A 25,518-nucleotide genomic window follows, 5' to 3' on the forward strand; every position below is an offset into this window, starting at 1 on the left:
CACCCATTGTCAACATTGAGCTTCGGAACAAATCGTAACGCAGACATGGGTAACATTTGGCAGTCTCGCGTACTGTACGATGTGCATTCAAAGTACCAGTCGGTAGACAGGCTATCTTTCGCGCTAATCTTTTTTTGCATCCCCAAGAGAGAGAAAGAGAGAGTTAGCAGTAAAGGGCTACCCTCTACCCTACTGGTACAGGTTTGTGTGGTGACCAACCTCACCCCCAGCACGTCGTTTCGTTCCAGGACGCAAGGGAGTTGGTGCGCCAAGAAAAGCCAGAACCAGAACAGGCCGGCTAGATAGGTACCTACCTAGCTACCCAGGAACAGGACAAGCTGCCTGAACATGATGCGAGCAGGGCCCGGCGCGGATACACAACGAAACCGGGACAGCATGCTATGCTGCCGCGAGACAAAATTGTGCTTCTTCACCAATACTTGCTCGTTTCTTTACCTTTTCTTTTTCTGCATCGTCAAACACTTACCTCCACGCTTTCTCTAAATTAAAACACATAAAACTGAGTACTGTAATATGTAACCCAAGAGTCGATTTATGACAAGTTACAAAATAAACAAGCCCAATCAAAGATTTGAGGGCATCCAACAAGTTTCTTTCTCCTCTCTCTGTGCATTTGGCAACCGCACCAACTCCATCCATTCTTCTTCCCCCTCCCCCTCGCAACCTTTTCTTCTCGTCCCCTGGACGACACCATCCACTCACCCACCCTTACTTTGGTATTATTAACTGCTGAATCCCTGTTCCTTGACCCCTGTCGATTAACCTTCGTCCGTGTACCCAGCCCGGACAGGGGATTGCACCACCCCCAAATCATTCATGACCCAGTTGGGTACATTACATTTACGATGCCTATGGATTGTTAGAGCAGGTACCTCACCCTCACAACAGAATCCACAGACTTCAGAAGTACCGCACCTACACACACGCCCTTGTCCTGCCCTATCTCTTTTTATTATTTTATTTATTTTATTCCTCTCTTTGCTCCTTGTGGTCAGGCCCTGCTCGATTTCCACTGGCCCACACCATTATGCCGCTCCGCTGTCGTTGGATTTATCTCAAAGGGGTCCCGCCTCGCCAGTGTCCAGACTGCATTGCGGCGTCTGCTTTCTGCAGCTGATCCGTGCTTGCTCGCTATATCGAGTCCCCCCTCCTTTGGCCAAATGCACCACCGGTGTAAGTATCAACAAACCTCTGTTTGAGATTTGTATGCACATATAACTTTTTATACTCAGTCTCCTATTTGTTTCTACTCCCATTCTTATTCAAATTCGGCCTTTTGATATCGAGTTGGCTTTTTGTAGCCTGCGCCATTCATTCGTTCACGCGAGTTTTCTACACGGCTTCGAGGCTGTCTTTTGAGTCTTGTTCAGTCCATATTCCGAAGGCGTCGTTGGCCCCGGTCTATCGTCTGGTGTCTCAGACTGTTGTTCACTGACAGACCGAGAACCAGCTGAAGAGGACCCAGGCCAAGTTGGGCAAAAAAATCATATCCCTTCAAGAGATCGGACCAGCCACAGCGCTACGAATCTTGAGGCTCCTGGCAAACACCGCTTCGCTTCTGCCGAGTTCTCCGGCTTGGGTCGAAGAGGCCACACAGCCTCCTTTCCCGTCATCGCCTCTTTTCGGGCGGCCGGTTGCGAATGAAGTTGGACGTTGCATTTGGTTGGGATCAGCCCAGGATGCATCATCAGATCATCGGCTCCAGTGCCATGGGCGGGGAAAGCCCGCTGGCCACGGACCAGGGCGGCTTTGGTGCAACCGGAAATGACGGAGGAGCACATGCAGGCGTCGGTGGCGAGCCTCACTGGGTAGATATTTCATACACCCAGAGCGCGCCGATGCAAGACTATAACGCCAACTACACCTTCGGTGTGGACCCCATGAGCCACGGGCTACCCTCGGAACCCATGAACAACAGGATGGGACCTCCACCTCTTCCTTCAACTCATGCGCCGCAAGTATCGCAGCCACAGCAACATCACCACCAAGCGCCGCACTCAGGACATCCACAGCTACATCCGCTGATTACAAATCCTACGTGGCCGAGCATGTTGACGAACCCCGGTGCTCTGCGAAATCCGGGCAGCTATTCAGCGCCCCCAATCGCGATGCCCACGCCCCTTGCCGTGCAGCCACTCCGAGGTTCCAAGACGCCGACTTCCAGCACAGCCACGGCGCCGCGGAAGACTTTAACGGATGAAATGCGACGAGAGATTTGTCTGTTTCATCGCGACAACAGTGGCCTGAAGCAGACTGAAATCGGTGCCAAGTTTGGCGTGGAAAGGAGGTAGGTTCTTATTTTTTCATGATTTGAGAAAGGGTGTAAAACTCTTCTGCCTTCTGGGCAACAAGCTGACCGGGCCCGGAAAACACCTCACTCAGCACTATTTCAAAGGTCCTGCGCAACAAGGAAAAGTTTTTGAATCCAACCGAACGAAGCGAGTCACCCGTTAAACGGATGGCTAGGGGCAAGACTGGCACGGCCGACATTGAAAAAGCTTTATCCAACTGGATCAAGAAAAGTGGCGTACCTGTTTCCGATCAAGAGATCAGAGAAAAGGCCATTATCTTCTGTCAAAACACGCCCGGCACATCCGACAACCTGTTGAAGCAATTCCAGTCCACAACTTGGCTAGAAAAGTTTAAGCAAAGGCACGGCATCAAGGCCCCCAAGCTTCTGCGAAGAGCATCGGAAACATGCATCTCTCATTCCACCATCTCGCCGGCGTCGCCGCATACCCATGCCAACCTGAACCTGTTACCGTCACCACTGTCTGCAGCACGGAGCGATGACGAGAAGGAAGGGGCCAACAGCTTGATGGATTTTACGGCAGAGAGTGGTTCGTACAGAGCAATACCACCCAACCCTACGTTTTTGTCCGGACTGTTAACCGACAACTCAGCCTCTTCCTCATTCTCAAACACAGGCATGAGCCCAGCAACGTTCAACTTTTCTCCCGACACGCCAGTCGGCGGCTTTTTGTCTGACCCATCCAGACATGGGCTAGCAGGACACCCCAGTTTTCCACGCCAACGCAGCCAGACCTTGCCGATCCTCGATATCGAGGGCATGAACCAGCCCCAAGAGAGCGAGCCAATGAGCTCCAAGTACTCCGCGGTGTCCACTGCACCGTCCTCTGCCCTCGAGTCACCGATGCACGATATTATGGCCCAACCTTTTGCTATGGACGCTTCAGTCGTATCCCCCAAGCTCCGCAGGAGTAGCAGCAACAACAGTCTTATCGGACCTCGATCCACGGGAACACCTGTCCCTGTCGTAACACCGGGTGGCTCTGGACCTGGCTCGCCAACTCAGGAAAACGCACGAAGAGCGGTGGACACACTCTTGAGCTATATTCAGAATGGAGCTGGTGATTCAACCGACTACTATGCGGTTCTCCGCTTGACGGAGAAGCTTGGCTTACAGATGAACAGCAAGCAACCAGCCGGGATGCAAATGCAGCAACAGCAGCAGCAGCAACAACAACAACAACAAAGTGGTTGTATGTCGGGCCTTCCAAGAATCCCCGAGGGTGAGGCCGAGTTGTCTCACGCACCACAGCCCAACTTGCATTCCCACATGATCAAATTGGAGGCCACCAGCATGTCAGTCTGAACGAACCAACCATACGAGACTTTCCAGAACAACAACCTATTCATTAATTTACATCCACCAACGGCCATCGCTGGCTCAAAATTCCTCCTACACCAAAAAACGGCATCTTATATACAACCGCCCGCCCACGCATATACATACGCATATACCCACCAAACCGAGGGCCACCTCGTACAAAATCTCACCCTTTGTAGTCAGTTTTCTGGAAGAAGACTCTCTGGCGCTCACGCGAAACATTTTTTTTACCGTATCCTCTTTGATTGGTTTATCTGGGTCGATTTCCTCCACTGCATTTACAAAGCTCCTTGAATGCATTTTTGCTATTATTTCATTAATCAGACTGACAAGCCATCATAGCCGGGTCCCTTCACATTATCCATGTATTTGTGCCAATTTCTTTTTTTTCGAAGCCTCTTTTATTTTATTTTACTTACCCCTAATTCCGGAACACATTTGGGCTTGTTCATTTAGTTTTTGCTTTATTTTTGAATATCTCATTGCTTTGCGCTGGCTTTTCGGCATCTATTGGAATGGAACCAGGATGGCGGGTATATACACGATCAACAACAGATCTGTCATTATATTTTCACGAGGAATTTATTTTTATTTTCATATTGTTTTTTCTTTCTTTTTCTCATCTTTTTTGTCACGTACAAAGGAGGATTCACTCTTTTGGGGATGGCACAAAAAGGTAGGATGTGTAACTGGTCAAGAGGGAGAATAGGAGGGACAAATGGGGGAACAACAAAGAGAAAACATGGGAGTCGCAAGACTCGAGAACCTTGAGGATATTCTTTTTCTTCAAAGATAATCTGGCAAAGTTCCACAACTGCTGTATCTTTTTCCTCACTTTACTTCCACAACACAACACAATGCCTCATTGGATTAGGCCCATCAAATCTTTTTGCAACATTGTTTTCCCCACATTTATTTACTCTTACACCTCCCTATGCATACTGATCACTCACTCTAATGCTTCCACGCAGCACATTTGGTGGAACATGTTACTCATGGCATTTCGTCTTCACCAACAACCCTTTTCTGCTTACATATATCGTTATACGCCTAGGCTACGAGCATGTGGGGTATTACAAGACATCATTTGAGGCTGCTTGCATCCTATTGGCATCACGTTATCGTACATGAACAACCATCCATTATGTTTGTGCGTGGCCAACTCTGTCATAGTCCTGGGTTACCAATGGTGCTCTACCTTCATTGCATCGTCATTCGTTTCCATTTTGTCGACGCAAGCGCTTCTGGCGTGACTAGCAGGCCTTTTTCTGGTGGGATTTCATTTGTTTTGTCTTTTCTTTACACTTGACTCCAATATCCCAAAATCACATGCAAAGGCAAGAGTGGTTAAGCAAACCCCCCTACCAAGGTAGGAAAAGAAAACCAAAACTAACCAATATGAATCCAGCAACAGGGAGGGGGCAGACAAATGAACAAATGAGAAACAAAACAAAAAAAAAAAAAAAAAAAAAAAAAAAAAACAAGTCCACCCTAAAACTTGACAGGCAAAGCGTACACGATAGTGTTCGGGCCCACTACTCCCTAATGGCCCAACTACAGGGAGACATGACAGGAGAGCGCGGAGGTAAAATATTGTTGTGGTATCATAAATATCAGAAAGCAACGAGTACATGTACGTGTAAGTTATCTACAAGCCGAGGTAGGGCCAGGTCTCTCCCCCCCCCTCTAGCTCAACCGCTCACCTAAGAGCTCAACAACACCCCTTTCCGCCAGTTCAGGAACGAGACGTACGAGGATCAACTCTACGATGCCGTACATCAGATGCTTGTTGCAATATGCGTCGGAAAAGACGTCCAACAAATCCGCATCGAGCTCGGCCACTGCGCGCTCATCCTCGGCGTCTGAGTGACCAAGTGGTGGACCGCAGCCGGTGGGGGCTGCAGCCCGGTTGGTCTCTGCTGCGTTCGATTCCGATGCTGATGCAAGAGCAGGGATCGTAGCGCCCGTGGGACGGTCACGAGAGTCATCTGCTGAAGAGCTGGTCTTCTGAGGCGGTGAGGAGAACTTGGCCATCGGTACGGACCGCGTAGGGGGTCGGCTGCTGTCGACGCGGCCGCCAACATTCGATTTCCCACTTTTGCCAAAATACAGCTTGGCCAACGGCCTTGGGATGAGAGCATACAGCGAAGCGGCGCAGCGGAGCCTCAGAAGGCGTAGCTCCTCGTCGTTAGCCGGCGGGGTCAAGGACGACTTGCCCATGGCGTTGTTGGGGAACAGTACGCCGCGGAGGGTGCGCAGGATAGTGGGGAACTGGCTGGGGTCCAGCACATGGCGGGAGATAGCTTGGGAAAGGAGCCTATTGAAGATGAATGGAAGCAAAGCAAAGCAAAGCACGAGAGGGTTAACGTTAGTTCAGTGGCTCTCTCGGTGGGGTTGGTGGGCTAGGTTTGGGGGGTACTTTGACTTGGTACGTGGGTTGGGCTGCAAAAGGATTTGGGTCGGTCATGACGAAAGGAGAAGGATTGTCAACATCGTCCGCTGTTAAATTTGGCTTCGCAACAAGTAACGGATGTTGCGGCATTGGGGAGTACTGTTAGTGGATGGGTGCTAGAGGGAGAAGAGCAGTAGCCCCCAAATGCAGCCGATGAGAAGACAGACTGCCAGCAGGTATCTCTGAACCAGCGATTTCAGGTAACCAGTGTGAAGAGCAGGGGATACCTTTTTTTTTTTTTTTTTTTTTTTTGGGGTACGCGCATGCCAGGCGGGGACCATATCCTGCTAAGGGGTAGTAGGGTAGGTAGCACATGTTAAGGGTACCAGCAAGCATGGGACGAGGGGGCAGGAAGCAGCACAGTTTCTGATAGTATCACTTGCCCATCTACTATGTGCGCTGCAACGCAAACTGCCGATCTGGCTCGCCCAAGGTCCGGATTTGGCTACAATGGCCGGCCGGCTCTGGTGTGACTGACGTTATATAGAGCCTGCATGGCTGACAAACCCAAGGCGAAACAATTTGCTTAAAGCACAATGCGACACAGGGCGGCAGATAAGACGGCAGCGACTTGTTGGACCTGCAGGGGGATATGGTAATGGGGCGAGAGACATCATCGTCTTCACCCTGCGACAAGCGCATCGACAGGATGAAATAATGGCTTGGATTATGGGGAGAAAAGTGGCCTGTCGCTTGACAAGCACATGTGGTACCGCTGTTTTCCTGCCAAGGCATGCGGCCAACCAAGAGAAGGGAAGCAAGCAATTTTTTTTTTTTCCTTTGCTGTGGCTGTTGCTACTGCTGCGATGCCCTCGGGCAGATCCCTGCACTCTGCATTCGCGAACCAGAGATGGGAAACTAAAGGGGGATCACGCCCACCCCCTCAGAGCTCTAGGCGCGTAGAGAAAGCTCCCGGATGGACGAAGCCAGGCAAGGCGGGTCCCCACCCACCCCGATCCTCTTGGCAACCTGCATCTTGCAGTTCACATTTCTCGTCCGCGAGTGCGCCATTGGTCAGCTGCTGGGTTGTACTGGAAGCATAGTAAATTCCGCGCCCCACTCGGCCCAGCATCTCATCCCCAGAGCCCAGAAAGAAGTGTGTTTTTCTCTCCCACACACCACCCATCAAAAGAGGAAAGTCACGATGCACAATTGCCCGGACGCACGGTCTTTGGAGATGGTCAAGGCCACCGATTCGGCCGCAGCCTTTCTCCCCGATGTGGTGCCGTGTTGCACTGCAGCCATAAGAGGGGCGGGCGTCGACATCGTACATGACCACTTTAGCCGTTTGAAACCCTAGCATTGGACAGCTGTGGCCTTACCGCGCTGACGGTCTGCAACAAGCCCATCCACGAAAGAATCCAAAGAATCAAGAACAAATAAAACATGACGGAATCATTAGGGTATATCTGGGGTGGCTTCTGATTGGGACTGGATAGGTCCACAAACAACTGACTTCTTCAGACTTCGTTATCAATCTTGATTTGACTGATATGTAACCACCCACCCCCCCATGGCGCAGGGCACACTTGCTTCACGGCATAAGTTAAGGTGGTGGTGCTGTGTAGGTGGAGGGTGTGCAGGCGATAACAAGTAAAACACCGCGTATATGCAATAGCGTATAGGGTAAATGAAGGGTGTATGTAGAGTAAGCACGGATTGACTAGAACCGTGAGCAGGTCCAGTGACTTGAAGCTCATGCACGGCTTATGCAACCATGAGGCGAAGCCCTCGTGGATTAAATGAAGAGAGTGAAGATGTGACAGTGAATGAACGTGAAAGAGTGACCAGCAATGTATGATGGATCAAAATATGATGGATCAAAAGGGGGCGATTAGAACATAAGATTTCAGCCTACCTGTCAACAGGGCCATCTAGACCAGCTAACTGGCCAGGACCCGTCATTGCCAGCCACTGGAGGAGCGATAGGCCTCCACTGAGCCAAGGCATGCGCGAATCCAACTCGATGAGATTGGATACTGTCGGCCAAATCCTGAAGGCTAATAACGGCACCTTATTAGTGCTCATCTGTGCCAGGGGTTCGTAAGGTGTCGATGATTTTGCGGTATCAGCTGCTGGACCTTGGCTGAGTGCCACCCCTTTAACCGACCATCCACTGGCAGCTCCCAACCGTGAGGGTACTGAGCGGTATGTTGTGGTGGTGGTTATTAGACTGCGCATGATGGTGAACGCAAAGAAACCTAGCTGCACCACAGACCAAAACAACTGCCGGATTGAATGTGCCCAGCTTGGTCTAGATCCTTTCATCAGCGGATCTGTGTTGTCGTTGACCTTGGTCCTGCTCTCGGAGGGTGGCGAGCTTGACTTCCTGCCCGCCACTCGAGCCAAGATACAAAAGCCCTCGTACAACATCCACGGTTCCGACGCCTTCTTTGCGACCACCCCTCCGATGATCAGCTCCGAGATGATCTGCCCAACCAGCGCCGTCAGACACGGATTCTCGAGGTCCTCGGTGGGCAAAAGAACCGCGAGTACCCCTTGAACCAATAAGTGACGATATGCGGCCTCGTTCTCAGCCAGGCGCTCCTCGGACTCGGTCCCATCCTGGTTAGGCGTTGGAGACAGTGCGGGCGTCGGCCACAGCGAATGATAAATCTCCCGAGGGTTGGCCTGTAGTGGGGGTTGCACTATTGGCTGATGGGCCGCCCGATACGCTGGAGATGTCTTGATGAATCAGAAACTAGTTCCGTGACAAATGACACATGGATTCGATCGGGAACGGCAAGATGAAGCAAGACCAAAGAAGCTAGTCACTCCATATAACCAGCTTCCCAGAAGGGACTGGGGAGAGGTTGAAGGAGGAAAGGTCATAACACCGAAAAAGGGGGGTTTGTCACACCTGTAACGTGCCTATCCAGTAACTCTGGTAGCTCATCAAACAATAAACTCTCCAGATCAACCTTCCTGATCCTCTGCTCCAGGGCCCGCGTAATGTGTGCAATGATGAGCAGGATCTCGGCCACGAAATCCTCATCGGGGGTGATCTTGGCGTACCAGCTCTGGACGAACTCGCGGAGCACGATGGCTATGATGGCGTACAGCTGCAGGTCGACATCGTTCCGGCTCGTCAGCGGCGGCAGCACCGACTCGATCGGAGGCGGCGGCTGCTTCGGGTGATGGTGCGGTTGTTGTTGTTGTTGTTGATGTTGCTGCTGCTGCTGCTGCTGTGGACAGAGCGCGCGTCGGATCAAGAGCGTCGTTGCTCGGTCCGAAAGCGGGTCGTTGGCGACCGGCGCGGTGCGAGATGTTGCTGCCGCGGTTCGTCGGGGCTGCTGCGCCTTGACTGGGCTGTCCTTGACCGTCGTTGGAGTCGTCGTCGGTGCTGCGCTAGCGGGGTCGCTCGTCGCAGCCGTCTTCGCTGGGACTTTCAATTTCTGCAGGAGAGGGGTCGGCACCCTCGCCGGTGCTGCTGCTGTTGCTGCGTTCGCCATGCCGATCGGTGCTGGCCTTTAGAAGTTTGAACGATTTCTCTGATTCATTTTCCTGCCCACTCAGCCAGACCTGGACTGTTGAGATTCCACTTGTTGAGATCGATATGTGCGTCTTGAATGTCATGCGGTTGATTTCGTCCGCGCGCTATCGTCCACTCGGTCCCTGTTTCCAACGACTGGGAGGAACGGAAGTTGCGACCGACTATCACAGGCCAGGGCCCACATCCAATCACAGGTGGCATGGGATGCCTGCCTGCCTGCCTGCCTGCCTGCCTGCCCCCACTTTTGATCACTCACTCCGCAGTGTGTGACCTTCCCTCACCTTGTCAGAGTCTTAGTGAGGATGCATTCAATTGAGCAAGAAAGAGCAAGTACGGCAAAAACACGACCAAGTCACAGTAAAATAAAATTAAAACCAATCGCTTGTTCTTTGATCAGTGCTAAAAATTTGTACCTAAGCCCCCCAACATATGAAACGACACACCGAGAAATGGTAAGTAAAGTTAAGGTATAGATAAGAGGTAGAAACTATGGCCTGCCTCTGTTGAAGCTCCGAGTCTCGGTTTCGGAACAAAGCTGAAAATCTCAACCGCAACACGCCGCCAGTAGCGCAAGTCCGCCTTCTGCTTCTACCCCATGCCATTTCGAGACTCTTCATCATAATCATACTTTGAACGGTAGGGACGACGTATATACAGTCATCAGCTTCCCTTTCCCGCGTAAAAGTTTGGGACGACGAGAAACGCCAATCAAATTTCCGTGTATTCCCACAATTCTTTTGTCTCTTTGCTGAACAGACCAAAGCGACTCGTAATGTTGCTTGCTTTGTTACTCAAGAAAGGAAAAAGACACTGTTTTGTCAGAGAAGAAGAAAAAAGCACATAAGGTACATGGTAGTCTCGTCGTCATGTTGTGGCGTCGCCAGGTGTGGACTCGCCGTTCGTAGTGGTGATGCCGTTGATACCGTTGACCACTAATGGGAGACCCTTTTTGTCTGCCTCAGTAGTCGTACCGTTGACGGGGTTTGCGGCTGGTGCTGTCGTTGTGGTGGGATTATGTGGTGGTGCACCTGAGGGTAGCCGATGGCGACCGGTCCCATTGATGATCGGGGATGTAGGTTGTGGTTCTATGCCGTTCGTTTGAGCCTGCGACGTCGATGGACGACGGACTATTGTCCGCGGCGAAGGCGAAGTACCGTTGATCATACCGGGGGATGCGGATCCGCTGTGTCCATTGACCAAATGTCCCAGCCCTTGCTCCATGCACATCTTTGCATATTCGGGGTCATCTGGGGTCACGGCCACCAAACCTCGCCTGGGAGTGCGGTTCTCAGGAAATGGGGTCTTGCTGATCGTACTGAGCCCAGCGGTCTTTTCATGAACTAAGGCGCCATTCATGTAGTACTTGTTACCGGGCGCAAACCCATGGTTGCGATTCGCATCTGGGTCCGTCTTCCACTTGTGAAGTGGCTGCAACTTGAGTGACTCGTCCTCTGGCAGTTCCCGGTACGCCATACTGAGTTTAACGTTGCGGAGGTGAGGGATCGTGGGGATGATGAACATCAGATCGGAGGCCTGTCGGATTAAGTTAGTTTACGCCCAAGACGAAATCATTGTTTCTGGCAGCTGTTGACTGACCTTGACGAAGAACAAGTCCATATCCAGGAACTTTTGTCGAGCTTCGTTTCGCAGCTTCTCGATGGTCTTGTAGCTCAGTTTGTCGAGATTCTCTTTACCATAGTAGCTTGGCAGTCGTTTCCCCAGATCGTAGAGGTTGGGACTCGTCAGAGAATATCGATCAGCCTCCACGCGCCAGATGACGATCTTGGCTATCCGGGACACTGGCACTCGCTCCCAGGCTGTATATCTGGATAGTTCCAGGTCCTTCTCGCCAAGGAGCAGCGCAACCTGTGTGTTCAGCAGCCACTGCTCCCGACCCTCAGGCTTGCCTGTGGCCTCTGGGCAAATGCAATCATACCGGACTCCTTGCATCATGCTGAACTTTTGGGCTATTTCCGTGGCCTTCGGTTGCGAACAAGTATCGAGCCACCGCAGCAAAGGCGGTAATTTGCCAAGACGCACCGCCTCTGCCTCGAGAAACAGTCGCCTCGCTTCGGCTTCCCTAATGGCTCGTCGGCGCTCAGCTTCTCGCAGACGTTCTTGTTCCTTGCGTTCTTCCTCCTCCTCTCGTTTCTTGCGTGCGGCCTCAGCAGCCTCCCTTTCGAGCTGCTCCTTGCGAAGTCGCTCCTCCTCTTCACGCTTCCTCCTCTCCTCTTCCTCAGCCCGCTGCCTCGCCTCTTCAGCCTCACGAATACGTTTAGCCTCTTCCTCGGCCTTACGTTTTCGCTCCTCTTCCTCCTTCCGCCTCCGTTCTTCCTCCTCCTTTCGTTTCCTCAATTCCTCAGCTTCCGCCTCCCTTCGCTTCCTCTCCTCTTCGGCTTTGCGTTTCCTTTCTTCCTCCTCCTTCCGCTTCCGTTCTTGTTCTTCTTGTTCCGCTTTTCGTCTCTTTTCGGCCTCCTCTGCTTCACGCTTTCGTTTTTGCTCTTCCTCGCGGCCGCGGCGCTCGCGCTCTTCGCGTTGTTTGCGCTTTTCTTCTTCCGCTATCCTCATATCTTCCTCCTCCTCTAACCGTCTAGCCTCCGCCTCTTCCTCCGCTTCGATTTCGGCCTGGGTCTTGGCCTTCCCTTCAGTCTTCTCAGAGATCGGAGGAGCTGTAGCAGGCGGAATGATTGATCCAACATCACGCATCTCCACATCGGTATCCTCGTTCTTAACGACAACGTTCTTCTCCAGACTTGCTGGTTGGTTCTTGATAGAGTCCTTGCGTTCGCGATCAGTCGTGATTGGATCGGGCTTTGGGTCAGACTTCTTGGACTTCATAGACTCCCTGCGGTCTTCGTTATCGTGATCCCTGCGAATCTTCACCGAAGAATCTTTTGACATCGTTCCCTTGTTGGGGCGATCTTCTGATGAGGCTGCCTTCTTCTTTTCCTTAAGACCTTCCACGTCAAGTTTCCGTCTTTTTGCAGGTCCGTCACCTCCATCTTTGTCAGAAGATGCCCGTGGAGGTGTCGCACTAGAACGATGACGTTTGGCCGACCCTTCGCTGGAAACCGAGAGACGATCACGAGACTCGTCCCTCTTGAGCTGTTTCGCCCTGTCAACAAACTTCTCCGACCGAGGCTTATCCGTGATGTCGTCTCGGTCCCGTGGACTCGAGGGTTCTTTGAGTGAAGATGCAGTTGATGCCATACTAGCGCGCCTTTGTTTCTCTCTCTCGCCCTTCAAGTCCTTGCCCGACACCAATTTCCTCCTCGGCTTCACTGCCTCGCCTTCTGAGGAAATAGCCGCGTTATCGGGCTCGGCTCGCTTTGGCTTCGCGGTGTGTTTCGATATTGCCGGTGAGGAATCGCGATCGTTGACGGATATTGTGGGCAGCCGGTCTTCCTTCCTCGGCCGGCCAGGGCCGCGTTTCGGTGATAAGGGATCTTCGCGGTCACGGTGCGTCGCCGCTGATTCTAACCTTCGTTTTTCCTTGGGGCTGGTAGGCAACTTGGAAGTCGCAGTCTTTTTTGGCTCGCCCGGAGGGCTGGACATCTTGCGCTTATGTATCTTAGACGTCTGTTCGTCTTTCGAGTCCAACTGCGCTGCCCGCTTTTGCTCTTTTTCAAGATCGCGCCCCATTGATCTCGCGGAATCCTTGTGGGATTTCCTGTGCTCATCGTAGGCCTTTTTCAAAATGCGATACTCGTCCTCCCAGTGTGGTCCCTGCCGCCTTTTTGCGATTTCGAAGTAAGTCTCACCTTTGAACCGACGAGTCGGGTCAAATTTGCCAGCCTGGCCCAGAAGAAGCTCAACTACCGCAATGTTTTCCTGACCAATTGCAGCAAGCATGGGCGTGGCCGAGTCAGGCGACATGGAGCTCACAGGGGCCGGGTCCGGGTTGCAGTTGCCTAGAGCCAGGAGGAGATTCATAATAATATCATGACCCCCACGCGCGGCAGCTACCATGGCCTCTGGGTCGTCAGAAGGAACCCGGACTTGAAGAATTCGCATTACGGTCTCTTCATCACCACGACCAGCGGCTTGGCGTAACGTCTTCTCATCCATTGGCATGTACAGCAGATGATTGCTCGTTTTGTTGGCACGCACTGTTCCAGTCCTCCTACCAGCAGAAGCTCCAGGTGGTATAGTGGTGGCTGGCGAGTGTCGCGGGCTTTCGGGTCCGTGTGAATCTCGACCGTCGGTCTGCCTTGGCTGATGTTCCTCAGAAGCCCTACGACGTTCGCCCATTTTCTGTCTCGCTTCCACTAGAAGCCTCCTCGTCTCTTCGTCGTCGTCGTCGACCAAATCAAGCGGCTCCTCGCCATTCAAGTTTGCCTTCCGAGGATTCAAACCCGCCTCCAGCAAAAGCTTCACAACTTTCGCATGTCTGTTCTCAACGGCATCGAGAAGAGGCGTGTCCTTGTCATTATTAACGCAGTCTAACTGGCAGCCTGCATCGATGAGCAGTTTGACAATCGAGTCAAAGCCATTAAGCGACGCGATTTGAAGTGGTGTATTACCCGCGAAGTCTGCAACATTAAGGTCCTCGGGGCGCTCTTTCAGTCTCTGCTTGGTAGACTCGTAGTCACCTTTGGCGCAAGCCCGAGCAAGCTGAGTTTGTCCATGAGCATCGAGATGACCCTTGCGATGATGTGCTTTGGCAGGCGAGATGGCTACTTCGGCGGCGGCTGGTGTTGCCAATCTACGGAGTTTGGAGCCGCGAAACCGAGGGCTTCCAGCTGGTGATGAATCATCCGAGTGATACTCTGTTGGTTGAAGAGGCGCCGGTATTCTTTTCTTTTTGTGGCTGGGTCCCATGGAGGATTGGCCTGGTAGCTGTGTCGATATGCTGCGTCGATGTGCGCGACTTGCTGGTGAGACAGATCTAACGCGCGAGTTTGAGTAATTGTCTTGATGCGGTCTCGCTGACTTCACAGCGCCGTGGTTCGAGTTGTGATTGCCCGCACTCTGCTCACGATCAAGACGCCTGGTGTGACCATTGTCCTTGTCCATGGTACCAGTACGTTGGCGTCGAGCCTTGTGGGTTTCAGCCTCGTCCTCAGACTCGGCTTTTGGGGCTTTTCTTTTGTGCCCAAGCAGTTTGTCTGCGGGATTTGGTCTATCCTTATGACTGACTGTTGGCTTTGGGGAATGTCCTCGCATCGACTCGGAGTCGGAAGGCGCAGACTGGGCCGTGGACAGGCGACGCCGGCGAGGTTGTTGTAGAAGTTGAGGGCGAACTGAAGACGAAGATGCAGGTGGCGGTGAGTTGGAAACAGAGCCAAGGCCGTTGCTGTTGGCATCGCCTTTGCTCCGCGGCGTGTCCGAAGCACCGTGTGGGCGCTTCTTTTTCAGAATGGACGTGTCCGACGCAGCACTATCCTTGGATTGCGCATTTTTGCTACTTGGTTTGTCAGCCTCGCAAGGCTCCTTGGACACGCTGTGGGACTTGCGAGGGGGGATTGTTGTCGCCGCGCTCTCCTCAGTGTCGCTCTTGGCTTCATGCTTGATCAGCTTGCGCGTTTTGGATGGAGAGTGCTGACCGTCCTTGCCTGGCAGCACTATGGTCTCGGCCTCGGAATTTGCATCAGCACCACCATCGTCGTCATGACTGTTCGCCTTCGAGTCCCTGACTGGAGGTGAAGAGTTAAATTCGGCTGGTGCTTTCTGGCTCAATGGTCCTTTCGGAGTATGATTTCCTGTTGATTTAGTGTGCTCTGCTGGAGCCTTCTCGGGAGAAGCGGGTGGCTTCCTGGAGGCGGCGTCGACAGCATTTTGCGCGTCCATGACATTTAAATTGTGTTCCGACTACGCTTTTGCACCATGCTGGGCACTTCGGGAGCGCGCAAGAGGCTGTGGCCGGTTGAGAGAGTGGGAGACGATTGATCTCTCAAGACAAAGCGATAGCAGTCACAGGGCCGTTTCGAATCGATGCCAAAGTCGTGACGAAGACGTGCAAAAAAACGGCCTGAGAAGTCCCGATCACTGAATGATTTCCAAGAGTCAGTCTGTACAGAGTACAACGCAAAAGTGACAGAGAGATCCGTGGATTGCCGAGTCGCCGTTGACCAAGGTAGCCTCTTTAAGACGTGCAACCTGCGTTGCGGGACTGGAGAGGTTGCGTGGCAGTTGTGGATTGAGGGCGGGAGTGGAGGCAAAGGGTCCGTCCTTTGTTTTTTCGTGGTTGCTTCGTCGTCGTGGTCGTCGGTAATCGTTTCAGCAATCGGTCGAAAATTCGTATCGATTCTCGAGAGGTAAGGCTCTGCTGGTGTAGGAAAAAATCGATTGATAGCCTGGGGTATTTTTTTTTTCTGGAACGAGAGCGACAAGCTGTGAGGCTTTCCAAATCTCTGAAGGACCGTTGCAGTAGGGGGAAACGGCAAAGACTCAACACAAGGACACAAGAGGGCGCACGGAGGATGGGAGACCCACCCTTGACCAGGATCCTGATCAGCTGCTGGCCGCCATTGGCCCGCGGCACGACGGGGAACCACTGATGCCCCCGCCGCCGTTTTTCTTTGGTGTGTCGGGACTGGGGGGTCCACGCTTGGAATTCAAGATTGAGGCGTTGCACGCAATGTCAAACCGACCGCCGGCAGCCTGGCTTGGGCTTCTTTATCTGTGCTTACAGGTGTCTTGGCTTGTCAGGCCTGTCTGTCACCTGGCGGGGCTGTATCGTATTTCTTTTTGCTTTTCTTTTCTTTTTTTCTTGTCTGTCCTCTTTTTTTTTTTTCTTTATCGTCTTGAAGCCCACCTTTTTTCCTGGTTTGTAACCCGGAAGTCCCTTTCGTGTTTTTTTTTTAACGGGACCAGAATGATCTTGTGTAGACCTATTCACCTAGGGTATGCGAGATGCGATTAATTACCCACTGCTCATTTTGGTTTGGCTTCCATCCATTCGAGGTTCAATTCACGAGACACAGACGGGAGTGATTGCGGGATTGAATTGCGGGTCCGTTGTCTCTGATTGGTGTTCGCGGTCTCCGACAATTTGTGAACCTGCCTTGCTTGGTTGGGGTGCCTAGCGTACTGGCGAGAAGGCAAATAAAATCATAACAAACAAACAATGAATCTAGCCCAAGAACGTACCCATGGCCGACACTTCTGATTACATGAACAGACCATCTCGAACTGCTTGCCGAATCAAGTGATATGACGTACAGCCATTAAGCTGGATTAAAACCAAAATACCACCGGATAAAAGTAAACTTCTTGGGATTTTAGTGCATTCGACAATCTTGCGACAAGTCAAGTGCGAAATTAGACTTGACCTGAGTCCGTCATCATCTCCCCACGACTCTCAAGAATATCAGCTGACCCAGGGGTTGGGCAGGGGTGGCCTGTTCCCAGCAAATCCAGATCTCTGTCTTCCAAGGTTGTACGGAACAGCGAGAGGCAAAGCGAGAGAGAGGGATTTAATAAAATAAATAAAATAAAAATAAAAAAAGCCGAGGGGAGTGAAAGGAGAAGCGCAGAGCGCATGAACAAGACCCGCGCGCCACAGATACCAACCCCGCTTCGCCACGCCTACCAGCCTTCATAATCCATCCAAGACTTCATTCAGCTGAGGCGTGTACCCGAAAGGGAAGACACGCACGCAACACGGGCTGACGCAGTTATTTGCCTCACGCGTGCATTTCCCACCAAACCCAACCTCCAAGAAAAAAGAGAGTCGGCTACCGGTTCCATTTTCATACCGAGTAACAGAACAGCGTCTTTTCATGGTTGCGTTGAATGTTCGCTGACTCTCAAACACCTACCGAACCGGCCACTCCGATCCTGGACCAGCAAACTATGACCGATAACGATAACAAGCCTTCAGATCCCACGGCTGGAGCTGACCTACCCAGACTGCCCACCTCATTGCAAGAGGTCATCATACATTCTCTCCCACACACTGCTTTTTACATTTCAGAATTCCTCACCGAGGAGGAAGAAAGGCAGATCCTAGCCAAGGTAAGGGGACCTTGGAAAAACATCATCGAGGCGACAAAGCAAACCTCCGTTCAGCCCTGCCAGCCACATACACGGATCACCGTTGTATGTTCTCCACGAACTGACGCGGCTGCTACCGCCGTTCCAGATAGATGCGGCCCCCAAACCAAAATGGAAACAACTTACACACCGCAGGCTTCAAACCTGGCCCTCAGATTTAGTCAACAACACTCTCTTGGACGCACCTCTACCAACATGGCTCGAAGAGCCTGTGGTATCTAGACTGGCAACCATCCCCCTTGCGAACACGAGCGAGAGATCCATTTTCTCCGACAGTCCACACCGCCGGCCGAACCATGTACTCATCAACGAATACCCTCCGGGCATCGGCATCATGCCACACAAGGTAGGTTACTCAAGCTATGGCCTCCTTCCGGAATGTATTTCCGGGAAACTCACCAAATGTGCAGGACGGGCCAGCGTATCACCCGGTGGTTTGCACCGTCAGTCTTGGAGGCAGCATTTGTCTCAACATACATAAAAGCAAGGATGACGGAACTTTAGAGTCTGAGCCCTCATGGCGAGTGCTACAAGAACCAAGAAGCCTTCTCATCACCACCCAGGACCTTTACACGAAATATCTCCATGGCATCGCAGACGTAAATGCAGATGAAGGACTCTCCGAAGCAACTGTTACAAACTGGAACCTGTTGCGATCCAAGGAAGCGTTTGTTGGCGGACGCAGCGAACGTACAGTACGGACGAGCCTCACATACCGAGATGTCATGAAAGTTTCCAAGCTAGGCAACAAGCTTGGTGCTTTCCTCAAACGATAAGATCAAGCCGATTGGCTATGTGCGATTTTTGTCATCTGGCCATGATTTTTTTCTGTGAATCAACTAGTACACCAGGGGGATCATGGTCCATCGGGACGCTATCTTGTCGGCGCCAAATTTGGTTTCGTACCATTTTCGAGTGCCGTATGCCGTCAAGCCAAGGTTGACTGCAACAAATACAACTGCCGCGAGTATCGTTTTATTAAACAGTTGCCCTTCCGGTGCTGCCACGATTGCCAGCGAGAAGTAGATGAGACACTCGCAGGTGTAGTGGGCGCAAACCGTGTACTGGAAGAGCCCGTGTGTGGGGAGCGAGTATTTCTTGAGATTTGCCAAGTGGCTGTGGCACTTGAACTGGGTCACTGATGCAATGAGGAACATGACAGAGCCAGTGAAAACATTGAGACCAGCACCATGGACATTATTGGGATTTGACCATTGGTCGAGGATAGAGCCTTGGGGTACACAAAATTAGCGGTTTGGGAATGAGACTTGACGCCGCTGGCTGTTCGTTCTGCAGTGAAGGCATAGGCGCGCTCACCTGAACCTTGGATCCACACGGCAACACTCATGAACATGTAGAAAGACAGCCCGAGTGCCCAATGAACGATCCACATCTTGGAAGTCGAAGATTGGACGACGAAAAGTTGCTCGAATAGTCGCCTAGCTCCCTGCAGTGCCATCAAAGCCCATGCCACCTTGACCGCCACCAGACTCTGGTCCGCGGTTTCGGAACGGCCAGCATCCTGGGCCGACGCGATCACCCGCAACAGTTCACTCTGGAAGACGAATTGGTATGCCCAGAAGGCTGAACCGGCCAGCGAGGTTGCATAAAAAGCAGCGAACCACGAATGCGGTATCTGGCCCCACGACGTGACGGTGGCGGTGATGGCCTCTAACCAGTCCCCAGCCGCAGCTGCACTTGGTCTTGAGCCGCCGCGGGCGCCGTAGTCAAGAAGGAGTCTGCGGGTTCGCGAGGGTAGGACTGTGAGGGCGAGGACTGCGGCTGCTGCTAGGATGAAGAATGTCTGTACCCATTGAGCTGGAGACAGTAACTGGAAGACGGTGATGCCGTACTCGTAAACCCGCATTTCTGTTCAAAAAGAAAAGCGTTTGCACTGGACGAATTCTCGAGATTAACTCACTTTACCGGGCCCAGAAAAGCGACAACAGTACAAATGGCCGTTTGGGCAGACCGAAATGGTGTTGGCGGATGTTTGGGAAGTTTGCTGAATGTTTCTTGGACTTCACTTCCTCGCTGGTTTCTTAAAGCTTTCGACGACCCACCAAACAACCTGTTCAGTTGCTTCTCCACCAGAGGCTGGGGTCAGTATCATTCATGTGCTTGTCTCGCGGAAGCATTTAGTAAATAACAATTTGCCTATAAGATAGGCGATAAAAAGTCATCTCTGTGCAGTCTTTTTTTTTTTCATTTTGCCTTGCAAATGATGCAACTCGTCAGGAGCTTTTTTTTTCTTTTTTCTTTTTTTGTACTCCAAATCACGCGAAGCGTCCCTAAGCAGCTTTTCGATGCGTGTTGATTGTAATACCTAGTACTGATGTCCGGGCTCTCAAGTGGGATGAGGCAGCCCCGCAGACTTGCATGTTCTGGGGTGACTACGGGCCTGCATAGAAGAACAGTGCTGTTCCTGCCGCCTGAATGAAAGCTTGTGGGATAAAACAATAGTTCAATCTTTTGGGTTGGTCGTACTTTTCCACGGCTGAGGTTAATTGCTTCCTCGGCATAGTTATCTTGTTCACCTGTGATTGCTGACAGTAGATTCCCCTCTACATCTACTTTGTGGTGACTTTTTTTTTTTGAAGTTTGCAAGTTTACGCAATGGCTGTAAGTCACTTGTTTTAATTGAAGAGAGATATCTAGATAATTTTAGTGATTATAGCGTTAGAATTGACTAACATGCACTGTTAGGCACCTTGGCCCCAAGTGGTTCTTCTTGGAGACTCGCTCTTCCAGGGCGCTTCCGATGTTCAGGGCGGATTCTCTTTCCAAGGCGCATTGCAAAATCGTGAGTGTGATCACCATTGCACGCCATCGGGACTGTTCTTTTATTGCAAATGAGCTACACCAAGAAGATACTGGCTCAACCCGGACTTTGAAACTGACAATAGCGCATACTATCCGGAAAAGACTGCCAACGCCGATATGATGTTATAAACAGAGGATTCTCGGGCTATAACACCTCGCAAGTCCTCAAAATTCTACCCGACATCATCCCGGCTCCTCATCCGGCAGGCCCTCAGCTCAAGTACTTGATCGTCCTCCTCGGAGCGAACGACGCAGCCCTGCCCTCGCCTGTCGATAACCAGCACGTGGACCTTGATCAGTACAGGACCAACCTGCGCGCCATCGTCACGCACCCACACGTCGTCGCCCACAAGCCCAAGATCCTCCTCGTGACGCCGCCGCCGCTCGACGAGATCCGCCTCGGAGCCATCGACCGCGCCAACGGTCGCGACGGCCCCTCGCGCCACGCAAAGGTATCGGCGTCGTACTCGGCCGTGGCGCGCGATTTGGCCGGCGAGCTGGCGCCCAGCGGCGTCGTGCTCATCGATCTGTGGAAAGAGCTCATGGACGTCGCGGTAGCCAAAACGCCCGGGTTCTACGGCGTCGGCGGTGCCGTCCTTGGGGACCCGGCGTGTGGTCTATGTGGGCATCTGGAGAACCTACTTCCCGACGGCTTGCACCTGAGTGGGGAGGCATACCGGGTGTTTTTCGATGCCGTGAGACCGCATATCATCCCCGAGATTGCGACGCTGGGCCCTGGGGAGGGTCATGTGTTACCTGAGTGGCGGGTGGCGCCCTGGAGTTAAAGGGTGGAAGCTGGGGGTTAGGGTTGGTGGGATTGGATATATCGGTGCTACCTATCAACTACCTCCCTCCATCTTGCATCATGTATATTAGATTACATAAAGATTACCTACCTTGGGTAGGTACTGACTAGGTACCTTTACCGGACAGCAGGCATTGGTGCTGCTTGAAATCTGCAAATAAATATATTTCTATTTTTTTATTTCTTTCTTTTTATGTAGAGTTTTTGATTTCCCTGCACATTGAATGCATATTAAAATAGGTCAGCAAGGTCAGGTACAGTTGAGGTGCAGTGAAGTAAGCCATGGATCAGATGCAGGCAAATCCCAGATCAGGAGACGATTTGCAGGAACGTTATCATAAACAATATAGAGTGCCACCTCGTCACCAAAGACGAAACGCCAATGCAGCACGAACGGCTGTGTTGCTTCCCGCATCAGTGCGAACCCGTCCGAGAGCCGCCTGCCCAGGCACGGTCCAGTACGGAGGAGGTACTTGGGTAGGTACCTACATAGCCTACCTAGGTAGGTATGTCTAGGGGGTAGGTAGGCAACCAACACCCAGTAAGTCAGCAAAAACAGTAATCGTGTTCGAGTGTGTTGTCGGTGTGTGTTTCCCAAAGTAAATTAATTGTGTACAACCAACTCATGCCTTGCACATGCTTTATTCCCCCCATCTATTGGCTGATCGCACAGGCGGTTCCCATGAAGTTTTACGGCCTAAAAAAATGAGTTGTTGATACGAACAAAATCTTTATTTTCAATCGAAACTTTAAGATCGTAGGACTGGTTTTTTTTTTTTTTTTTTTTTTTTTTTTTTTTTTTTTTTTTTTTTTTGGTCTAGCAAGCCTCCAACGCCGTGGAGATTGCTCGCTGCAGAAGCACGCCGTCTGTCAATGCTTTCTTTCCTGGCCCGCATCAATTTACCAGACTAACGCATTCCATTAATTCCACACAAAACTCCACCAGGCCTTGTTACAGTACATTACTACGACCCCCAAATCTGCCGACGACTCCAACCAACCAACCATCCATTTCCATCCCCAAATTCTCTAGGTTACCTAAGTACCTTCGTTGTCACTGCCGGCGGACCACCGCAAACCAGAGGAAGCACGACAGCAAAACGCACAATACCGATCTCCTTGCTTTGGTATTCCAACTCTATCAATTAATCTTGTCGATCAATACTCAACCCAACCACGGTCACCCACTACTCGGTAACTACAATAGACCAATTTGACGACGTTCAGCCAGACCACATCTATCGACCTCCTCGGTCGACTATCTACCCGCCTGCCGACAGATTCCGTGACGATTTCCCTTTGGGTGATCCAGCTGTGATCCTCGATCCCTCGCAAGCACCGACACACACGTACATATTATCGTTCGATCATTTCTACCCTTGTTGGCAACTCGATATCGAACGTCACTCAGCCACCACAAGTTTAACACGTACCGGCATTTACGCTCCCATAGCATAGTGGCCATCTCCCAAAATCTCCTCAGCCCCAATACGTTCTTTCTCGACTGCACGACGCTTGGAGACCAGAACATCGTGTTCAATTGCCGGTCCTTGCGTGGATTAACCTCGCCTCGATAATTACTTGGACGAAAGAAGCCACGAATCCCGCAATCCCGGATACATCCTAGCTCCAAAAGCGTACACCGTGAAAGATCTGTATCGTTGCGACATCGACGAGGGACCACGAGGTCGTCGCGTGCGATGTTGCGGGTGGCGGACACTTAGGATCAGAGTCGAGTTGCTGGGATTGCAGGCTTTGCACACGTAACCAGCCAGCCAGTCACAAGGGGCTCCCCTCGACGATTCGGTGCCTGACAACTCGCAACATCGGCTTCGTGGCCCACCGTCATCTTGCTTCTGGTATTCCTTCCTTCCTACGAGCCCGAATTCAAGCTCCTTAGCCGGCTGGGAATGGATCCCCGCTTCGCCGCCTCCCGGGACGAGCTTTACAATGTCCAGATGGAGGTGAAGCAACTGCAGGTCACTCAGCACAGTCATGCTGAGAGGCTTATGAGGGTAGAGAAGCGCCTAGCTGAGGACGCTGCGGTCAAATCCGTATGGGCAACGCCGCAGTTCCCGAGTGCCCTGAGTGGCACGCCACAGCATGGTGCGTATATACCCACTTTCCGTGTGGTCTCTCCCTCTGAGAGTTTCCCTGCACCGATAGACAGTCCAAGTCTAATTGCATCTTGCTAGGTCCTCTGCAAATTTCGCACGCCGATGTTTTCGACGACTTTGACGAACACGGCCAGAATCTGCTTGGCTCCCTGCACCTGGACGCAGAGGACGAGCCGGTGCGGCGCGGCGCGGCATCACGTGCCAACAGTGTCCGCTTCGATGAGAGTGCGCTGCAGGCTTCCGGTTGGGGTCAGAGCACTCGCCAGGCGGGCGATTTTGCCCCAATTAGACCGACCAGTGGCTTCGGTATGATGGAGCGGTCCCTGTCACACAAGTCGGACGGGAGGCATAGCTCTGCAGGCCACTCTGTCCATTCTGTCCACTCAGTGGCGTCTGGCCGAGGCAGCAGTCTGGGCCACTTGGACACTAACTCGGTATTCGGGGCACGGGAGGAGGAATCACCGGTGGAGATACCAGAGCCGCCCCCGGGCTTGTTTGTCTTGGGATCGGTACCTGCCATTGTGAGGTGTTGGCTGACCGAAAACTTTGCCCACAACACTTTGCTATATGCCGACGTCTGTTCAGGGGCACAAAGATCTACCTTGGATTACTCCCTTGCCAAGGAGCTCGATCTACTTAGCGATGTTCACAAAGGCGCAGATGGTATCAGTCGTTTGACGCTCACAGTCTATCTTGCCGAGGCTATCGTCAGCCAGTCGAACTCGACACGGTCACCGGGTCCGGTGCCGCATATTCCCAACATGACGGTCAACTTTGAGGTAACCGGGCTGGAGGTTCCTGAAAGTCCTGAGAGCAAAAAATCGATTCGCATCTTCATTGGGACCGACGCCCTCCGGGCCCACAGCGCCGATCTCTTGTTCTCGCAGAACCTGATGACGCTATACAGCAGCAACCGGGACAAACTGTCAGTTCCTTTCGTGAGACCTGAGGATGACTCTCTGTTTCGTTTCTTAACCACGATCAACATTGTCCCTGAGAAACCGAAACTCAATGCCTCTGCGCCCGAGTTCGTCCTGGGCAACAGTGCGAAGTCTTCTCCTCCACGACAGGCCGCAGATACAGCCAACCAGCAGCCGACGGAGAAGGACGCCAAGTCGCAAGACGCCCTTCACGGACATGGGTCAATGTCGCCGCTCGCGCTACCACCCTATCAGCCGCAGACAGCCGTTACCGGGTCCAGCACACATTCTGAGAGCGGCGCAGAGAGCGAACAACCGTCGACTAAGGGAAGGAGCACTAGCAGCGGCAAGGACGAGCCATCGCTATCGTCCTCGGACACCAATCATAACACTCGCCGCTCAACCACAGAGTCTACTCCGGGCATATGGGGTTCTTGGCGACAGGGAGCGGCCGCCGCCAACGGGAGCGGAGGTGATGGCGCTGCAGCCCAGCGTGGCGAGAATGGGTTGAGTGGCTACCAACCAGCCGGGCGCAGCCGTATGAAGGTCCTGAAGCCCAGCAAGTCGGCCGCTGGCGGCGGCAGCACGCCGTCTTCGTCCACCCGAACAGGTCAATCCTACGAACCACCACCGCCACAGTCATCATCACGGAGCAGCGGCGAGCACCGGCGGAAGAGCGCCGCTGCTGGTGGAGCGACGAACGCTGCTGAGAATACGCCGATGAGTAGCAGCACCCACACGGTTCGCTGGGAGAAGCGCAGCATTAGTGGGAGCATCTCGAGCTTCAAGGACGGCAAGCTCGGCGGCATGGTCAATTCCGAGTCGCGGAGCTCATCGGCCACGCTGCCGAGGTCAGCGAACCCAGTCGGTGGCGCATCGGCCTTTTCGTGGATGACTCCGGCGTCTAAGCCCAAGACCCCTGCGGTTGGCGAGTGATTGATAGTCTGCGTGAAGAGCCTTTTTGAGCTGTTTGAGCTGGCTCCAACGGCCTGCTTACCGGGATAGGATATCAAGCGATTTCGTGGCAAGGAGGCCTATTAAGACCATCTACCATGAGTGGTAAATAGTTTCTACTCGTAGTCAACCTGGGGAGTTTCTTTGTTTGTCGCTTCAAGGTGTCCTAGGCGTGGTTTCTAAGCTACAAATCGATGACAGCGACTGTAGAAATGATCAGCTATAACTTGGTTATACTAAATCGATCAACCACAATATTGGTAATGGCTACTACCTGATATTCTGCTGTGCTGACTGGTTATTT

General features: G+C 52.3%; 7 protein-coding genes across 7 annotated transcripts; 4 read left to right on the forward strand and 3 right to left on the reverse strand.

Annotated features, from left to right (window-relative positions):
• Positions 1-1,033: 1,033 nt before the first annotated feature.
• Positions 1,034-3,637, forward strand: PgNI_03149 (uncharacterized protein; the record flags this gene model as incomplete). Its single annotated transcript, XM_031123204.1, has 2 exons — positions 1,034-2,308; positions 2,404-3,637. The coding sequence occupies exons 1-2, from the start codon at positions 1,662-1,664 to the stop codon at positions 3,635-3,637; spliced, it is 1,881 nt and encodes a 626-aa protein (XP_030985234.1). The 5' UTR covers positions 1,034-1,661.
• Positions 3,638-5,384: 1,747 nt separating this feature from the next.
• On the reverse strand, positions 5,385-9,556 carry PgNI_03150 (uncharacterized protein; the record flags this gene model as incomplete). Its single annotated transcript, XM_031123205.1, has 3 exons — positions 5,385-5,969; positions 6,072-8,779; positions 8,965-9,556. The coding sequence occupies 2 exons, from the start codon at positions 9,554-9,556 to the stop codon at positions 7,959-7,961; spliced, it is 1,413 nt and encodes a 470-aa protein (XP_030983956.1). The 3' UTR covers positions 5,385-5,969; positions 6,072-7,958.
• A 388-nt stretch (positions 9,557-9,944) lies between these two features.
• On the reverse strand, positions 9,945-15,934 carry PgNI_03151 (uncharacterized protein). Its single transcript, XM_031123206.1, has 2 exons — positions 11,194-15,934; positions 9,945-11,130 (listed from the first exon to the last, which is right to left on the reverse strand). Exons 1-2 carry the CDS (start codon positions 15,385-15,387, stop codon positions 10,462-10,464), a joined length of 4,863 nt encoding a protein of 1,620 aa, XP_030983957.1. The 5' UTR covers positions 15,388-15,934; the 3' UTR covers positions 9,945-10,461.
• Positions 15,935-17,130: 1,196 nt separating this feature from the next.
• On the forward strand, positions 17,131-19,753 carry PgNI_03152 (uncharacterized protein). Its single transcript, XM_031123207.1, has 3 exons — positions 17,131-17,556; positions 17,684-17,941; positions 18,006-19,753. Exons 1-3 carry the CDS (start codon positions 17,335-17,337, stop codon positions 18,369-18,371), a joined length of 846 nt encoding a protein of 281 aa, XP_030983958.1. The 5' UTR covers positions 17,131-17,334; the 3' UTR covers positions 18,372-19,753.
• On the reverse strand, positions 17,131-19,753 carry PgNI_03153 (uncharacterized protein). The gene is made up of 2 exons (XM_031123208.1): positions 18,913-19,753; positions 17,131-18,826 (listed from the first exon to the last, which is right to left on the reverse strand). Exons 1-2 carry the CDS (start codon positions 19,460-19,462, stop codon positions 18,435-18,437), a joined length of 942 nt encoding a protein of 313 aa, XP_030983959.1. The 5' UTR covers positions 19,463-19,753; the 3' UTR covers positions 17,131-18,434.
• Positions 19,754-20,077: 324 nt separating this feature from the next.
• On the forward strand, positions 20,078-21,403 carry PgNI_03154 (uncharacterized protein). The gene is made up of 3 exons (XM_031123209.1): positions 20,078-20,217; positions 20,302-20,398; positions 20,521-21,403. The coding sequence occupies exons 1-3, from the start codon at positions 20,212-20,214 to the stop codon at positions 21,201-21,203; spliced, it is 786 nt and encodes a 261-aa protein (XP_030983952.1). The 5' UTR covers positions 20,078-20,211; the 3' UTR covers positions 21,204-21,403.
• A 750-nt stretch (positions 21,404-22,153) lies between these two features.
• Positions 22,154-25,485, forward strand: PgNI_03155 (uncharacterized protein). The gene is made up of 2 exons (XM_031123210.1): positions 22,154-23,329; positions 23,419-25,485. The coding sequence occupies exons 1-2, from the start codon at positions 23,134-23,136 to the stop codon at positions 25,194-25,196; spliced, it is 1,974 nt and encodes a 657-aa protein (XP_030983953.1). The 5' UTR covers positions 22,154-23,133; the 3' UTR covers positions 25,197-25,485.
• Positions 25,486-25,518: the final 33 nt, after the last annotated feature.

This window comes from Pyricularia grisea (assembly GCF_004355905.1).
Source record: "Pyricularia grisea strain NI907 chromosome Unknown Pyricularia_grisea_NI907_Scaffold_2, whole genome shotgun sequence".
NCBI lineage: Eukaryota > Fungi > Ascomycota > Sordariomycetes > Magnaporthales > Pyriculariaceae > Pyricularia > Pyricularia grisea.

What these genes read in the sequence shown, in the direction of transcription:
- PgNI_03151 (XM_031123206.1), bottom strand. Translation starts at nt 15,387, where the DNA reads ATGGACGCGCAAAATGCTGTCGACGCCGCCTCCAGGAAGCCACCCGCT. An exon ending in TGGACTTGTTCTTCGTCAAG is followed by an intron (nt 11,131 to 11,193) that starts GTCAGTCAACAG and finishes TTAATCCGACAG; the next exon opens with GCCTCCGATCTGATGTTCAT.
- PgNI_03154 (XM_031123209.1), top strand. An exon ending in CCAAGGCGCATTGCAAAATC is followed by an intron (nt 20,399 to 20,520) that starts GTGAGTGTGATC and finishes TATCCGGAAAAG; the next exon opens with ACTGCCAACGCCGATATGAT.
- PgNI_03152 (XM_031123207.1), top strand. Translation starts at nt 17,335, where the DNA reads ATGTTCGCTGACTCTCAAACACCTACCGAACCGGCCACTCCGATCCTG. An exon ending in AAAGGCAGATCCTAGCCAAG is followed by an intron (nt 17,557 to 17,683) that starts GTAAGGGGACCT and finishes CCGCCGTTCCAG; the next exon opens with ATAGATGCGGCCCCCAAACC. An exon ending in TCGGCATCATGCCACACAAG is followed by an intron (nt 17,942 to 18,005) that starts GTAGGTTACTCA and finishes CCAAATGTGCAG; the next exon opens with GACGGGCCAGCGTATCACCC.
- PgNI_03155 (XM_031123210.1), top strand. Translation starts at nt 23,134, where the DNA reads ATGGATCCCCGCTTCGCCGCCTCCCGGGACGAGCTTTACAATGTCCAG. An exon ending in GAGTGGCACGCCACAGCATG is followed by an intron (nt 23,330 to 23,418) that starts GTGCGTATATAC and finishes GCATCTTGCTAG; the next exon opens with GTCCTCTGCAAATTTCGCAC.
- PgNI_03153 (XM_031123208.1), bottom strand. Translation starts at nt 19,462, where the DNA reads ATGCGGGTTTACGAGTACGGCATCACCGTCTTCCAGTTACTGTCTCCA. An exon ending in CGTGTGGATCCAAGGTTCAG is followed by an intron (nt 18,827 to 18,912) that starts GTGAGCGCGCCT and finishes GTGTACCCCAAG; the next exon opens with GCTCTATCCTCGACCAATGG.